Source organism: Dermacentor silvarum, chromosome 1 (assembly GCF_013339745.2).
Source record: "Dermacentor silvarum isolate Dsil-2018 chromosome 1, BIME_Dsil_1.4, whole genome shotgun sequence".
Lineage (NCBI taxonomy): Eukaryota > Metazoa > Arthropoda > Arachnida > Ixodida > Ixodidae > Dermacentor > Dermacentor silvarum.
In genome coordinates, this window is record NC_051154.1 from 293,476,046 (window position 1) to 293,494,070 (window position 18,025).

General features: G+C 45.3%; 1 protein-coding gene across 1 annotated transcript in view; it reads left to right on the forward strand.

The window, feature by feature from the left end:
- The window catches only part of LOC119437223 (bone morphogenetic protein 1), a 572,373-nt gene that overhangs the window by 513,716 nt on the left and 40,632 nt on the right, over positions 1-18,025 (forward strand). Inside the window, exons 9-10 of the mRNA XM_037704269.2 lie at positions 3,490-3,635; positions 5,301-5,496. Coding sequence (XP_037560197.1) covers positions 3,490-3,635; positions 5,301-5,496 — 342 coding nt within the window. The remainder of the gene's footprint in view (positions 1-3,489; positions 3,636-5,300; positions 5,497-18,025) is intronic.

Here is an 18,025-nt window from a genome sequence, read left to right on the forward strand (position 1 = left end):
TTCTCTAATTGAATTCTGCTTACTTCAAGCAATGAAAGAGAAAACGTTTAAACCTGAGGTATATTTTCGTCGAAATCGGCCATGAAATTTCTGAAGCCGATTGCAGTCGATCCCTAAAGCTCGTTGGAGGCCGCTAAAGCACATAGACAAAAATGAGCCCAACATTCTATAGCATTATTCTGCTTTCAGCTTAATGCACTATCGATTGGTTAGATCTATAGCGAACAGCCCGATACAGTGGCTATACGACGGAACAGTCCGCAACTGGCTACAACAACTTGGGATAGATCACCCAAGTACTATAGACCTTTGCAACAAGAGCTTGTGGGCGTCTCCATAATCCGTCTAGATCGTTGCGTGCACCTCTCGAAAGCACTTTCAAAGCGGGAGCTACCTTCTGCACCGGTTTGCAACAAACTAAAAGGCATCTGTTCTGCCACCCAATATAAAAGTGTGTGGGTTCAATCCACTTTAGTAAACTTGTAAAATGAAGAAATGAAGAAAAATAAAATAAATAATGTTGAAAATGTGGGATACTTATAGTGTCGCATCTCAAAGAAAATGGAGGCATCATGAGTGATCTACTATGTTACGAGCATGGCCCATGGTTTGTTAGCCAAACCTCTGGCGACCTTAATTGTAATAGGCGACCTTAATTGTCTTATAATTGTACCTTACCGTCTTTTTTTAATCTTTTCTTTTTTGTAGAGCAGCTTGGCTAACATTTGCTGGGACACACGGTACAGATAGGCGCGTTGGAGACCCGGCACGCAGGCTGACGCACCTCTGCTATTCTCGTCTCTCTATAGTATTGCTGTTTCTCTTTCGCCTCCCCTCCATGCAGTTTACATCCAAGCGGCAAAAGGAGTAAGGGACCGTGGAGAGCAACTCTAGAATTTTTCGGAAAAAAAAAAGCGAAGTGCCTGTATAATGATCTGCTTACAGAAAAGTCCGTTCTTCCTCAACAGTTCCGTCTTGCTCGTTCGTAATTGAAAAGTTCGTCAGCGCCGTGGAAACAGGCACGCCGTGTTACTCCGTCTGTGCTATTCAAGTCTCTCGTGCACTTCACCAAACAACGGTTCTGCAGCAGACAACGCAATCTCCGCTGGCTCCGAAAAACAGCGTTTCTTGTTTGATTTTGATTTTTCTTCTATCGAACCAATCGTGTCCCGAATAGCTAAGGGTATAGGGTTCTTTTGGTTTCCGTTTTTATTTGTCCCATACAAATCGCATTCCGCAGCGTGAATGCCGCGCGCTTATTTCTGACTTGGAAAGGCCAGTACAACGCCGCGTCGTGGAATATCTTTTTTTTTCTCTCTCTCGGCTTTTCTGTCGCTTGGAACGGAAGACGAAGCACACGCAGGTGAGAAACGGCAATGATTACCGGCTACCCTGTTTGCGCACGGGGATATCTTTGTGTAAGTGACGGCAAAAAAAAGAACGAAGGAGAACGTACAGGCGTGACGAGTGAGCTGCTTTTGTCGCGCTTAATTGAGGTCTCGTTCAGATCTTTCCATTTCCATGCGTAGTTGCGAACTCGGCGGAAGCTTCAGTCAATTTTGTTTGCGCGCTTCATTCGATCTTTGTTTACTCAAGCATCTGAAACTGACGTACCAGCTGGTCGCCCCGTGTTCTTTATATTTATCGCTTCACCGAAGCGGGACTACACTGGGAAATAACGACGCGCATCATCCTAATTAGTCAAATCATTCTTTCAGTGAATCAGGCGAAGCTACTCAAGAACACTATGGACGGAAGGACGTGCGCGTGCGCACTGATGCAGTATGCCTGAAAGAATTATTATTATTATTATTATTATTATTATTATTATTATTATTATTATTATTATTATTATTATTATTATTATTATTATTATTCTACCGAATAATGCAGAAATTATGTGATGTTAAATGACATAAAGTTACGAAGCATGTTACCAACATTTCCAGTATTATAAAAGGTACATAAAATAATAATTGGCATGACTGTATGATGACAATATCTACAGGGGCATACACCAGCGTCGGTATTGCCTGACGGGAGAAATGTCGCAGGAGAATTCAAGCACCCTGAAGGCAAAATTATTATTTATTTATTTATTTATTTATTTATAAATTTATTTATTTATTTATTTATTTATTTATTTATTATTTATTTATTTATTTATTTATTTATTTATTTATTATTTATAATGCGCAGTGTTGGACTTAGCGTAATCTCCTATATAGGTTTCCAAATATTCGGTTATCTCTGCTAACTAGTCCATCAACGTGCGGTCGGCAACTTGCCTCAGAAACAGACAAAACGCACGACTGTTACCGGTGTTAGTCGGCAGACCCCGAGAATATACGACTCGTACACGTGCCCCCCGTAACCATGTCAGGGCTGCGACCACATCAGGGCATTTTTGTTGCTAAATATGCTACGGGAATCAGCCGGAATGATCGATAGTTTACCGGTATGCGTTCGCCGACTCATAATTTTATGTCGACGCAGGCAACTTGAGCAAGCTTTCGTCGCCAGCATTTCTGCTGCTTTTCTAGCTCACATTGGTGGCATACTATTGTCAGAACAAATCATTTATGAAAACCGGCCTCACAAACCGTCGCGGCAGAGGGCTACGAATGCACTGTTACAATTCTTACGAAACAACAAACCTGCACACATGACTATAGCACTGTGTGTGACCTGTTATACTGTACTGTGAACTACTGGGATCATGTGCGTGTGCTCCGTCTCTCTGTCTTTCCTTCTTATTTTTCTACTAGTCTTCATCAGTTTTCTTCCGGGCGCGCAATGTTGGAACACATCGTTCATATCGCTGAAAGACCGCTGCTCCTTTCTTTCTTTATTTTTTTAGACTATTAGAAATTACACTACTAATAATTGATCATAAGGTGGCAATTCTGCAGCATAATCCGAACATAATTCGTTTATGTTTGGTTCCCTGCTTAGTGGTTTCGGTTTCTCTATACGCAAACGTCAACTTGGCACCACTGTGCATGATTTTCCGACATAGAGAGATCAACGTAACGGCCATTGTGGATCGAGCAACTTAATAAGGTAGCGGCACGCAGAAAGTAAATAAAACTACGCGCTCTGCGGCGAACAGTAATGACTTGTCGCGCGCATTGACCCCTGCTTCCGATTGCACTGGGTGCAGATTTTATTCCGTTGTGTGCGTAACAGCTGTCATTTCAGTGAGCGATAGGGCTATTGCTGCTATTCGGCGACGTAATGCTGTTACCGAATTCGCTGTAGCTTTAACAGCTTTAAGACGGCGGGGAAAAAAATGCCATTTAGCTCATTTCGGCACTTCGGGTAACCAATCCGCCATATATAATGTCTCAACTCATTTATCATCAAGAAGACAGGTTTCAACGCGCAGCAGTAAATGTACCTTTGACTTCAGTGAGGTGCATCCTCGCACGAGAGAGTACAGAGTGCAAGGTACGTAGAAGTCGCCCAACTCGTGCTTCTTCCGTGCAGCGGTGTGCGGTGGTGACGTGGTCATGGAGGAGGGCGTCCTTCAGAGCCCCAACTACCCGGACGACTACCGGCCGAACAAAGAGTGCGTATGGAAGATAACCGTGCCGGAAGACTACCAGGTGGCGCTCAAGTTCCAGTCTTTCGAGGTGAGTTTCACGCGGAACCCACTGCATGCAGGTGCAGCGTTCTCCTCCCAGCGCGAGCAGCTTGCGTCGAAATTGCTCAGGCCACCTCGATTGTGACAAGAGCTGAGGATAAGTTCTGCACAGAGAAGTTCTTCTGGTACAGGTACCAGGAGCGCTATAACGTAAAATGATTCCAAACTGTTTTGATTCCAATTTCTGCAATCAGCCTCCACGATTGGTCAAAACATTTTCGGGCCATTCCCAACTTCGCCTGTCCGTCATGCGACGTCACGAAAACCGCGATAGCTCCCCATTTGATATAACGTGTACACACTGATTATGCATGATTAAATCGCACAAAATAAAAATAATCATTCCTGATTTGACGCCTTTTCATCATTGGCCCTCTGCTATTGGTCCAATGTTTTCTGGCTACGCCCACTTCGCCTGTCTGTCACGCGACCTCACAAAACCTCGAGAACTCACCACGCCAAAGTGGCGTGTATGCGAAAAAAATGCATTATTATGCCGAACAATACTGAAATTTTTTCTTAATAGCCACAGGCTAACCAAAACAAATGGAAGATGGCTGCCCGCCGATCGCTCAGGCCCTCACTACTCGCACCTGCCGGTGAGCATGTATTTATTTGCGCATGATGAACCTTTTTGCGTGGCAGTAAAACGTTATCGAGCCCTTTCGGCATGCATACGACATCACTCTGCCAACTCTTCTTTGCTGACGATCCGTTCTAGCGGCATTCTTTTCCTTCCGTTGTACGCCGCCGCAATTTTCGACCAGCCATGGCAAGCTAAGTAAGGCGAAGCGGACCAATCAGAGAAGCCGGCACCAACATCTTCACGCGGTTATCTATTTTCACTGTGCTGGCTCGGCCCCATCGAAACCCTCTCCACTAGAGCGTGCTCCTCGCCTCTTGTCAGCCAATAGATAAGAAAAACCGCTGAGTGTAGACAATGTTATTGGTTTTGAAAGCAAACGAAGGTGACCTCCTATAAACGAGGAGAGTGTTTGATTGGGTTTTTCAGATAACGCTGTGGGTCACCGCCCGATGCTTGCGTCGGTTGTTACGTAAATTTGACGTCAGGAGTTTGGAATCAAAACAGTTTGGAATCATTTTACGTTCTAGCGCCCCAGAAGAGCATCACTGGTGACATCTGAGTACCAGATACTAATCTGTTTCTTGGTCCTTTGGGAGCGCACAAGTCGGCTAGCAACTTGAAAGTTGAGTGCCTCGATGTCGATGTCGCGTTGCACAGCGTTGAAAAATTCTTGAGCGGGACCGGCACTGTCTCACTGTCACGTTTATTTTACTAGTTCCTCAAAAACCGTTATCTGGCTGAGCAAAAACAAAGTGATGAAATGTAACAAAATGCTAGAATGTATCGCGATGTAATCGCGTATTTGCAACAGTACGCGCGCACGCAATGACTCCTCGGGCGTGCCTGTGTCATTTTTGGACATATTGGAGTGAAGCGCCACTATGGGGTGCGCAAAGAGAGGGGGCGCCAAGACACTAGTGCGTGCCCAAACATTGGCCACGAAAGATACTGGGAATTTCTCGTTTGGTATTCCCAAAAGCGTTGGCGTGCCGAACTGGGGTGTATGAAAGCTCCCCCTGATGGCGGTCAGGAAGAACGGAAAAGGAGCATTGACGGCCTCTCGCACAGGTGGAGAACCACGACAGCTGCGTGTACGACTACCTGGAGGTTCGCGACGGCCATGATGCGAGCAGCCCGCTGCTGGGCAAGTTCTGCGGCTACCGGACGCCCGATGACCTGCGTTCCACCACCAACCGTATGCTCGTCAAGTTCGTCTCCGATGGATCGGTCAACAAGGCCGGCTTCTCGGCCACATTCATGAAAGGTGGGTTCTCGTTAGGCTGTATAGCTGCTCGCCTTCTCTGCTATTTACCCTTCCCCCGGTGCAGAGTAGTCAACCAGACACTTACTCTGGATAACCTCTCTGCCTTTCATCGTTTCTCTCTCTTAGCACTGCAACCTTCACTAGATGCAGGCCCATTCAACTTCGCAGAAAAAAAAATCATCAACGTCTCTGTATTCTCGCGTTCATCGTTGTGAATATGAAAGCAGTGCAGAATGTCAAAGGCACTTGGATTGTTCTTGCGTGTGCTGAATTAATATTGGCCACGATAGGGCAGCGTTTTATCGCCGCTTCTGTTTAACACAGTACTCGCCGCGCTTCCAAGTCGCTTGCCTCGAGACAGTGACTTCCCTGTGAGCATAGCTATCTATGCAGATGATATTGCTCTGTGGATAAGCGGCCCTTCGCACCTTGGCCCGCGGCTTCGTGCAAGCTTGCAAAGAGCTCTGAACGCGACTTCGGAGTACTTGGGTGAAGTTGGCCTGCAGATATCACCTGCTAAGTCGGCTGCAATAGCATACCACCCTAAACAACGCGCTCGTCGAACAATGAGCAGACCTTGACCTTGACGAAACGCCGATAAGCTGGGTGCGACAACACCGTTATTTGGGCATAATTGTGGATGATCGCATCTCTTGGCGTCCTGCCGTAAAATTCGTACGAAACAAATCGCAATCCATCCTTAAGTATGTGGCCGCCTTGACTGCTAGAGGTGCTGGCTGTGACCAAACAACGGCTCTGCAGGTGTACCAATCATCTGTACTCTCAGGCATGATGTATGCGTTACCATTCCTGAACGTCCCACCTAGTTTGATGGCCCAACTGGAACGTGATCATCGCGTTTCCCTTCGAGTAATGCTGGGATTACCTCGTGAGGCGCAATCAGTTCCATTACTCATTGAAGCACGTCATTTACCTCTAAGGCTACACGCAGACCAGAGAGCTCTATATCATATTGAGCGTCTGCACCGCGCATCGAATGGTCAAATGCTCCTTGATCGTCTGATTCACCGCCCGTTTTCTCGCATTGGAAAAATGGCGGCATTATTTATGAACATTACTGACATTTCTGAACATGATGCTTCAGTTACGCCTTCGCCTCCGCAAGATATCACCAAACACGTACTGCCCATTTACCTTACAATCCCTGACATTCACAAAAAGTCTGATATGCCTGTTTCGGCCATATTCCAATTGGCTCAGTCGCACATGTTCGACAGATTTCTAGAGTACCTTCAAGTATTTACAGATGCATCTGTAAACAGCGACGGTCAAGGCGCTTCTGCAGCTTTTTTCTGCCCTTCAACTCAAGTGCGACGTATATTTCATATACCCCATCCAGCCTCGTCAACAACTGCGGAGCTAGCAGCAATTAATGTTGCACTGAAATACGTGCAAGAGGAGTTAACCACACCGAAGATTGTCATATTTACGGACTCCCGCGCTGCCCTTAGCAGATTACGCAGTCAGGTTGATTGCCCAATTGTGCGCAGTATTACTGACTCTGCCAACAAAATTTTATCACGTGGGGTATCTCTCGTTGCTCAATGGATACCTTCGCACGTAGGGATCGCCGGAAATGAAGAGGCTGATCCACTGGCTTCAACTTGCACTCATAACGACTGTGCTTACCCTGAAATTTTGTGCAAGCTTGATGACGCTCGTCTGCTGATTCGTCGCCACCTACTCAAGCAGCACCCAGACCAGCGCGTCGGAAATGGAACGTTCCCGCCGCGTGTTCGCGGTCGAGGCTTGCCTCGTCGCGCTAGAGCGCAACTACTCAAGCTAAGGGTTGGCTGTGTTAACGTGCACGAACGTTTATACAGACAAGGGCGGGTGACTAGTCCATCGTGTACGTCTTGCGGTGGCTGCGAGACACTTCAGCACCTGATATTGGAATGTCCCGCTTTCAGTGCGCAACGCATATCGCTAGTGAGGGACTATCATCATCTCCTTGGCCTGCGGTGTACGACTCTAGACGAATGTTGATACCCCAGTGGTTGTGCGTCTCGACGTGATCAAGCTCATCGCGCTCTCCTTAGTTTTCTAGAAGCAACGAACTTAGGGGCACGTTTGTAACCCAGCAACTATTTCTTTTATTTTACATTCTTTAGTAGCATGACCTGCAGGGACGGGCCCTGCTGTGTGTTCTACTTTGTTCTTTTAAGATTTGTCATCTCGCTCTTTCCTTCCTCTTTCCTCCCGTCCTTTCTATGTTCCATTTCTATCTTTGTCTCGTCCTTTCTGAAGAGTAGGCAGGCGTTGTGCCCCTTCTGGTGGCAGTTGCCAGCCTTGCTCCTCGCTTTCTCTTTCCTGTGTATGTTTACAAATCAAATAATAAATAATAGGGATCCAAAAGTCATTTAGCCTTTTATAACGGTAACAGTAGGTACCAACTCGACAATTTTGATGTCAATGAGAAAGCGGAAAGTACTACAGTCAACGTCAAATAGCTGTTGTGTATAACATGCTCAGCGAACCCGGCCTTTCTCCCTATTTTATTGCGACCTGCATTCTTTAGGCACTTGACGCACTTTCTGGTATCTATCTATATCGGTGCATATCTAACTTCTTTCACGTCAACTTGGGTGACTGGGTAAGTTCATGGTCTAATGGGTGCATTATCGGGCCGCTGGGCTGAGGGAGCCGAGTTCGAAACCAACCGTTGGACCAAGTTGTGTCACGGGGGGATGATGATCATCCTCTGTACAAATGGCACATACCCACCGTGGGGGGTCGGTTAAGAATTTGGCGGTTTGGAGTGTAACCTAGATTAGAAAAAAATATAAAAGATAAAAAACGGGGTATGTGCCGCTCTTCAATGAACCTCTTTCATGCCAACTTGGGTCACTGGGCATGCTCCACTGAGTATGCGTCATTTTTCAATGATCAAAAAAATATCCTCTAATGTTTCTTCGGTGCTGGGCGGAATCGAGCCCGCGCGTCACGTATATTCGGGCACGCACCACGCGCGGGCTTCGTGGCGCTGTCGCTAGATGGCGCCGCATGTCCAGAGGGAAGCACGAAAAAGGATTCCAGCTGCCATTATGTGCCTCACACATGACGCATTTCAGCAGTGGCAATATATGGTGTGTCGCTATGCATTACTTGAATGCTAATCGCATTAAGGTTGACAGTCATGCTGCCATGGTTTCTGCCGCATTTGTTCTTACTCAGCCAACTCTATACAATAAGAATAACGAGACGAAGAGAGAGAGATATCATTCATTTTTTTCTACATACTTTAGACGAGACTGACAAGAGAAGAGACACACATGAGCGCTCTTCACTTGTTCGTCTCACCCAACGTTTCTGCGCGAAGCACTCGAAAACATGTCGTACCAACGAGACCAACAGTCAACCCTTGCAGGCTATTCGTGTTAAGATTCGACTGCATGTATTTTATGCGCGACAGCGTTCGAAAAGAGATTGACACATAAGAGCAAAAAAAAAAAAAGAAAACTAAAGGAAAATAAAATGGCGGTGCAAACGTGAGGGAGCGGCGCAACGGCAAAGTTATTCACCGCTAAGCGTGGAGCAGTAAATGTCGCCAAGCGCAGGAAGGTGAAACCAGGCCACAGATGATCTGGATGCGCCGCATTTTCTAGCTCGACCACCTGACAATCCCCAATCGAAAAACGCCCTCGAGGAACTTCTACCATTTGACGTTTATTTCGTGCTCTAAAACTTACCGTTCGAGTATATTTAATTATTCTGGCAAATTGCAATGCCTGTTAATATACATTTCGTAATGACACATGTAAACAAGCCTAATGTACAATGAGGACATCTTTATTTCGGTCTTATTCAGCACTATTACGCTGTTCTATTACTCGAGCATGTGTGCCGTGTTTGCGTATTAGTCCTACTACTTAGCTACTGCATGAGATTCTGCAATTAGTCGGAAGCCGCCATGTCAGCCCACTCCAAACTACTTTATTTCTCGCGGTTAAAAATTACATACAACGAACACTTGATGGATAGCCACCTTGCCAGTCACAATGTCCTCAGTGGCTGACTTACGCGTCATATGAAATGTCATAATCAGAAATCTGTGCCGCTTTATCTTTCATGTCTTGCGTGCGCTGATTGCAGTCTCCTTTGTCTTTATTCTTATTTTATTGCCGCTTTCTCTGTTTTCTGTAGAAGCGAAAGAAGTGGGGTATCTCAGGTATTCGCGACGTCAATCTCTCCACAGCAACGCGTTTATAGCAGAGCATAACAGAAACTGGGCCCGCATTCATGGAAAGCTCTTACGCTATAATTGTTTCGTAAGATAACATTTCAGCCAATCCTGATGCCGGACATATCATTAGCGAAGACGACTGGTCGACGGCAAAGTGCACTCACGCATGAAGAGATTTGTGAATTCGGCCTCTGGAGAATAGCGCCTGAGGGACAGCAACGTCTCACCTCCAAGACGTTTGAATACGCACAGCGTGTTAAGCTGTATTTTCCGGCATTCAGCTTAGAGAAAGCCCATCCTACTGACTTTTTTTTTCATCGTGACAAAGAAAAGACGAAATACACTGCCGAACTAACGAATCATCAAAAGCTCCAAACTGTATCTGTTTAAGACTCTTCACTTCTGTTGAATGCCGGGGTCAAATGGAAGCAATCAAGTTGTTCCGAGCGGTGTTTCTGCGAACCAGCTAGAGCGATTGCGCTACGAACTTATCCCGTCTCTCGCACAACTCACGATGGCGCGCATTCCACAGCCACATTCTTGTCGGTGGCACGTATACGTTCCAACGGTAATTGCTTAGCTGTGCTGAGCCACGATGGCTTTAGTCCGACAGCATTAGCTTAGCTCTGTAAATGATTCGATTAACGCTGACCTCGCAAACGTTGCCACTGATCCGAAAAGCGCGAGCTCGGCGTACAACTTCGCGGTGCACTTTACGTTGCCTAGCTACGTTGTGGCGCCGTCTACACACGTGCAGCCCGTAATTGATATCCGTGGTCAACCACCGTATAACGGCATGCGCCAGTGCGTAATTATTTGCGCCATCATAAGGCGTAATAATCCTTTCTGACGCGATTTGGGCGCACGAATGAATTGACACGACGCGGTGGGCACTTGGTGGCCGGTCTGCGAAAGGCAGCTGGTTGCTGGAGACACAAATCTCGTTAGCTACGTGTGAGCGTATAGTTACATGTATTGAAAACAGGCGCATAAAGAATAAAAGTGCAGAACGCGAGCACTAAGCGTGTTGGTTTATTCGTGTATCTCAGAAGCGTAACAATGCAGAACACTTTTAAATGAGTTATATGGTGTTATAGAGTCGCTAAAGACCAAAGAAAATGATAATAAAAACGTTTGTGTCGAAATTCGCGCTCCGTGCATCGGCCCTTCTACACGGTTGCCCAAAGTGGCTTACACATTGTCGTTTGATATATATATATATATATATTACTTAATTCGAGCACTTCTTTTAAGTCTAGAAAATTTACCGCAAATCACGTCACTGCAGATAAATTATCTGCGCAGGCGTCTCGTCATTTGCAAGACTATCCAAACCATGAATTATTTAATAAATAAACTAATTGCATTATATAACGTATCACTTACTACCTTTACGGCACATGCTTATACTGGAACCTTGAAGGGAATCGCCATAACAGTGTAGTTCCGCGTTTCTACATTACAGAATGGCCATGTGGTTAGTACTAAAAAAATAAAGGCGGCGTAAAATAAATCTTCGCCATACAGCCGCCATAAACCGGTCTGTGTCTGCCCCTGCTTCTAAAGTGACTATGCATTCATTCGCGAGTTGCACAAACTGCTAACCGAAATATGCTCGTGAGAAGAGGGAAGTGCGATGTCAGCTTCATTTTACGCCACACTTTTTACGTCACACACAGGTTGGACCTGAGAGCCGTGCTTCGTGGTGCATGCATGCGCGCGTGCGTAATCAGTTAAATTGAACGAATAAAGTTGACGCCAGTCATTTCGGCCAACATGGCCATTTGGAAATGTAGAAACTTGTAACCAGACCTTTATGAGGATTCTCTTCCATTTTATACAGTGTGCCATATGTACCGTAAGGTTCCAAACTAAGAAGCTAATTAATGTAACTAGATAAATTGCGGTATGAATTGCGCTGACTTTTCTACCAAATGATGTCCGCCTATAGGCAGATAATTCATCTCTAGTCATGTAATTCGAGTAAAGTTTGTAGTTCTTTTTCTAAATGTTTGAAATAAAAAAAAAACACTATACCAAAGCAACCAAAAATGGCACGAAAACAGAAATTTAAGAAGTGCAAGTTTTTTGTACAAGGATGCCCCTGTTTGTGCGGGTCATCCACAGTCCGTACGCCTACGCAGTGATTTCATGTACGACCACTGTGTAGGTTGTGTAGCAAGGGAGTGCAGAAGCACCCATTCCGACAGAGAACAGTGGCTCGCGCATATGGCCTTCTGTTGCATATAGGGCAGATGGCTTTCAAAAAAGGCACCGGTGGTCGCAGACAGTACATGTAAGAAATAAATAAATAATGAAGAAGAAAAAACGCGAAAAAGAAAGAAAGAACACCATCATTGCTTTTGCTTTCGTTTACTTCCGAAGGAGCTTTTTTTCATTGCCCACAATACTGTCTATCTGAATATATTTCTAGCACTGCGGCTGAGTGCCACTTAAGAATTCTTACGCAACCTAAACGCTAATTCTTATCTCTTGTTCTCCGCGGTCCGCTTGCCAGCGCTGCCAGTGGAAATCGTTATTGTTCGCCTTAGTCGTCTGGCCTCGTGAATTCGTGGCCTAAATTATTTGCTGCTTCGCCTTGTAAAGCGCGCACGTATAACCTAACACGCGAAGACAAGCAAGAGCAGTGGAGCGCTCTTATATATACCAAGGAACAATGCCATCCCTGCCTCGCCTTCGCTTACCCCCCCCCCCTTCTCCATTAAAAAAAAAAGGGGGGGGGGGGGGGGGCTCGAAGAGGTCGATGAATTGAAAGCAAACGAAGTGGTTGCCTGAAGCAAGACTGTCGTCAGCGCGGATGAGTGCGGCTCGGAGGCCCTTTGTCTAGGAAATAGCCAGACCGAGCGTCGTATTTATCTGAACCTCGTATTTCTCTTGTCGTGGTCGACCCATCTTTTCCCCTTCGTTTCCCTTTGCACTTTAGTTCGCACTGTGATTCGTTCCTTTCGGACATACGCTGGACAAACGGTGAGCTTTGACGTGGCGGACCCTCTGCGACAAGCGTAGGAAGGCGTGGCCAGTGAGAGACAGATCTTCGCCTGACCGAGTGTACGTGAGGGGTCTACCTTAAACAGGTGCGAAAGGCGGGTGTCGGGTAGGAGGAGCTTGGTAGGAAACAGTTAATGTGGCTTGAGAGAAACAAAGTTGCGCGGGTTCTGTTTATTATTATTTTTTATTCAGATAGTACAAGACAGCGGTGAAAGCTGTTAAGCGGAAGGTCCGCGGAAGGCGGGCGTCTCGTACGGAGCAGGTAAATGTAATCCCTGCGTTCTCTTTTATCGACGACTGTTCGCGTGACGCAACGATGTGTCTTACGTAACGGATAACGGCAACGTTAAACCGCCGCGAACGCAGTTGAGTTTTTTTCTTATCTCTCTCTCTATTTAACGGGGTCTGGCTGGACTTCATCGTCGAAATGGCCGCTCCTTCATATATCTGCAGTTTTGCCTTCTCACTCCTTGCCATCGCAAGCTCGTTGAATCGCATGTGGGCGTGCCCAGTGCAGCACCTCTCCAAACCTCCATGCTCCTCCATCAAAGAGTAGCCATTCTGCTCCTTGTTCGTCAACATTTCTTTCGCTGGTCGCCCAGTGAACAAGCTCTATTCCACCGCTCGATGAAGCCTCCTAATGGCTCCTTTTTATGTTCAGCGACGCGCGTCGACGAAAGAATTCGTACGATTGAATCCTAGGAAACGGCGTTCAGTGTGTTTCACCTGATGGAGCTTATACCTCAGTGAGCTACGGAATATGTCCTTACGAACATTTCTAGCGTAAAAGAAAAACGCTTTTGTGAACACTGTACAGTTGAAACCACGATTATTCACACACAATTTTTCACTTTCCACGATCGAATGTTGGAACTTATAGAAGTGGCTCCACTGAAGTGGTGATGTTTCCGTACCGTACCGTAGCGAATTAGGCGTCAGGCATAACTCCAACGTGTTCTTTCTCAACTCTTCCGTTAAGTGCTTGTCCGTCAAAGGTGGCCGTTTTCTAGACGGCGTACTAGAAAGGATACTGTGCTTCGGGCTCATATATCTGGAAGATATGCTTTTCGAGCCGAAACAAAAGCAGCCTAGTATATATAATGGCAGAGTATATTTAATGGCAGAACAGAGGTGCCTTTTCTGAAAGGCCACAGTTTAAGTGAAGCCTCTCTCAACGGTACACCGTATTTCGCTCCGAGGCACAACTATTGGTTTGCTGTTCATTTTGCATCACATTTTTTGCCGTCATTGTTTGTCTGAATTTCTACTGCCTTTGAGCATATGCAGGGATGCGTTTAGAATCTACATATTCGTACATCTAACTGCACATTTAGACACACGTCAGAAAAAAAATATTACAGGCTTTTGGTATTAAGCTATGCAGGCTTTTTGAAGAGAAGTTACTTACAATAAGAAGAGGCAACTAATTCAGTGTTCGTCTGGGCCCGTATTCATAAAAAGCTCTTTCGATTTGTTCGTTTCTAAAGTACAGATAACTGCCACGACTCGGTAGGCGGATGTAATCACCTAGAATCGGGGGCCAACTGGACTGGAGATGACGAAAATTCTTCGAATAATTGCAAAAGCGTCAATATAGGCTCTCCTAGCTCGATGTACCGACCCGCAAAGAAGACGGTTTTACGTGAGTTCGTTATCTGCATGCAGCGCGAATAGTCGCTATACAGAACCCAACGAAAGCTCACACGTGTGGCGGTCTTTAATTTTGCCGGGAGCCTTCGAGGGAACCAACGCACGTGTAGCCGCTACTTCGCGATAAAGCCGACAATGGCTAAATATAAATAAAATAATAAAAAAATATCAAAGAAAGAAATACCGGAGTAAAGAGAAACTATAATGAGCAGCTTCCAGCGTTACTTTTAGGTTGTATTTGCGCGCGTACCTTTTGTTTTTACTCCTCGTCAAATTGCCGACACTTTTGTATCACGGTACAAGTAAGCCCTGCCGTCAGCCGGCCCCTGATCTATCTTCTCCTGCGTCAACGTCATGTAAACTTCTCAGTTGGTGAACGAGCTTTTGAGATTAGCTTATGATGTAACAAGCAATCGAAGCCTGGTTAACCTCCCTGCCTTTCCCTTATGACTTCTCTCTCTAGAAGGTGGAAAAAGCTTTTCTAGTGGGACATTTACGAATGTTTAACCAAATGCCTTAATGATTGAATTTGTGTGGAGAACGGTTTCTCTTTTTTTTCCTTTTTTTCTGCCAAACTGCTAATTTAGTTCGTAAGGGTGTGCGATTAAAATTAAAAGGGTCGCTCAGAACGCTCGGCTATCGCTTCAACGCCGATTAAAGTTCGCCATTTCCAATAGTAATGGAATAGTCTGTGTTACTCTTGTGGTATTCGATTCGAGATTTTGATATCCAAGATGCTCGAATGTTTCTGTGGGGGATAGTACGGGATAAGAACTGCTGCTATTGGCTATCGGGTGAAAAAAAATTATCGCTGAAACGTCGCCTGAACGCATGTTGTTTATCTATCTCTATTAGTAGTACTGAGCAAATACTGGATATCCATCGGTTCCGGCTGTAACACGCAGAACAGCGTTTTCTTTTTATCTCCACATGTTTGAGTTACCTATTGAAGGCTGTTTCTTTTCTTGACAAAACATATCCATCCTGTGACTATTACATGCCGCGAGGCGCCAATAGATGAGACCAATCATGTCTGCATACTGCGTCAGACTCAACGTGGCCTACACGAACTCCTTCAAGTGCAACATGCAACTGGCGGACTCCCCAATGTGCTTTGAATGCAAAGCCCCTGATGACTTGCAACACGTTCTGTGCGACTGCTGCCGCTATGTGTCAGACAGTCTTTGAAGGCGGCACTGTAACTTCAACAGATCTCCAGCTTGGAACTACGCACATTCTCTGCCCATTTTGTGTGTGCGTGTGCGTGTGCGTGTGCGTGTGCGTGTGCGTGTGCGTGTGTGTGTGTGTGTGTGTGTGTGTGTGTGTGTGTGTGAGAGAGAGAGACTATACGCGCTGTTAAGTTTTTATCACTGTGTATATCATAATCATCGCCCAGCACTTGGAGTAGCATGTCAGGCGAACAGCCAGGCTAACATCTCCAGCATATCATTAAAGCGTGTTTCTCTCTTTTCTATAGTCTCTCTGGATATTTGTTGCACTAATTAAGTAAAATATTCTTGACGAAACTTTCACGTTTTTCGCTGGTTATTTGCTCTCTTTCTCTCTATATATTGTTTTGTTTGTTTGGGTAATATTCGGTGTCTAATTCTACGTAATGCGCCAAATTTTTGCCAATATTCGTATACAATTTGATCCGAAAATACCATTAATAGTACACACCCACAAATTTACCCTTAATTCACCTTTGCACAAATTGACGATTCATTCATATGTTGTTGTTGTTTTTTCTCCTTCTCTTTTCGCACCAATGCAGCGCGCGAGGTGCTGGAGAAACCAGATGCCATGTTCAATAACAAGTTCTTACACTACAACTATAGTTGTAAGAGCACGCAGGTGTCAGTCAGTCGTGATGCTGTGCATGTATTAGCGAACTTGGCCGGCCAATGACAAACAGCACTTACGAACAAAATGCTTTGTAAATTCGGCCCCAGAAGCAGGCTGCTGCTGCTGTTCGACCACGGATGCGTTTTGTGTAGACGGCTAGCAAGTGCTGACAGCTATTGACCGACTAATAATTGCGCTACCCAACCATGCTAGCGCAAGTTGAATCGTTTTTCATGTTGTTTTGCTTTTCATTATTTTCGGCAAGTGAAACTATAACTGAAATACAGCTATTTCTTTATGAATTGATTACCTGGTTTAAAACTTTTTTACATGCTCATGCAGCAGTCAAAATTTTCAACAAGCTTGACTCGTTACTGGAACACATCACTTAAATTAGCGGGAAACTACTGCCAATGCACTAATCTGTCACGTTTATACCGCAGCAAGTTGCAGTCTTGCATTTTGAAACTCTTTCTCAGATTACGGGGATTGTTTTTTTTTTTTTTTTGCAATTTGTGGCGGATCTTCGTTAGCAAACAAGAGACTCGGTACACGCGCGTAGAAAATAACTCAGCCGAAATTAAGTACCATGTTCTGTATTAATTAGCACCCTCCTTGAGCGCTTAACTATCAGCAATGCGCCCTCACAAAATCTTTCTTCTTTCGCATAAAAAATACGTCCGCAAGTGACAAAAAAAAAAAAACAGCAGTGCGCAACGCCTTTCGCAATTACCTCTCGCAGTGGCCGCAGCAAGCCGCAAGAATAATAACTTAAATAAAAAAAAAGGATAGAGTCGTAATTTATCGAAACGAAACCGAGGCAAAATTTTAAGAGATGTATGTATATAGACAGCTTACGTATGTGATAACAACGCCTCCACCTTTCGCGCTATAGTTTGTTACCGTTAAAATTGTAATGAACCGTACTGGTACACCACAGTACTTGCTCAAATAGATAGAGAGAGATAGAGAGAGAAAGTGAGGAAATGTGGGGAGGTTAACCAGCCGATAGTTTTTGGCGTGCTATCCCCCTTTGTTTGAGTGGTAGAAAATGGGTTAGAAATAGAGTAGTAAAAAGTCGGGGGAAAGAAACGCACGTTTACTTAGATTTAGGTGCACGTTAAAGAGCCCCAGGTGGTCAAAGTTCATATGCAGTCCCCCCTCTACGGCGTGTCTCGTTATCATACCGTGCTTATTTTGGCACGCCATACCCCATAACCGGGGGAAAAAAAAAAAGAAACTACGGTCGGAGTAACATGCCCCAACAAACGGCTTCGCCAAGCATTGGCAGAGAGCACGTTGCTCTCCGCCATTGATTCGCGCTTCATGTGATGAAGTATCCTGTTTACAACTTCTTGCATATGGCTTTGATGACATCATTTTTTTGTAACCTCTTTCGATAAAAATCACTCAGTCACCTTCTCTCTTGCCATCGCTCTGCTTACAGTTGCTGCTAATCGTTTATTGCCACTCGTGTATGGTTTCTGCAAGTGCTATAGTTGCGCGCGTAACAAGCGGAAACCTAATCGTTTTAGAGATTCCCTCGGGTGTTCGTATAGTGTATAGCAACGATGCTGCAATTAATCAGGGCTGGTACCTTCATACGTACAGGCTGATTTTAAACCAGCTTTCTTTGGTTAGCGGCCATGAATGTAGTAAGAATATAACTTCTCATACCCCTTACACTCTTTCTTTTTTCCTCAACACCGTATGGCATTTGCATCGTTTAAAGTGAAGATGACGCTCTCATCCTTGAACGCCTCATCAAACTAAACGACGCCGCCGTAATTGATAGCGTCTCGTGCCAGGCAAACCGAGCCA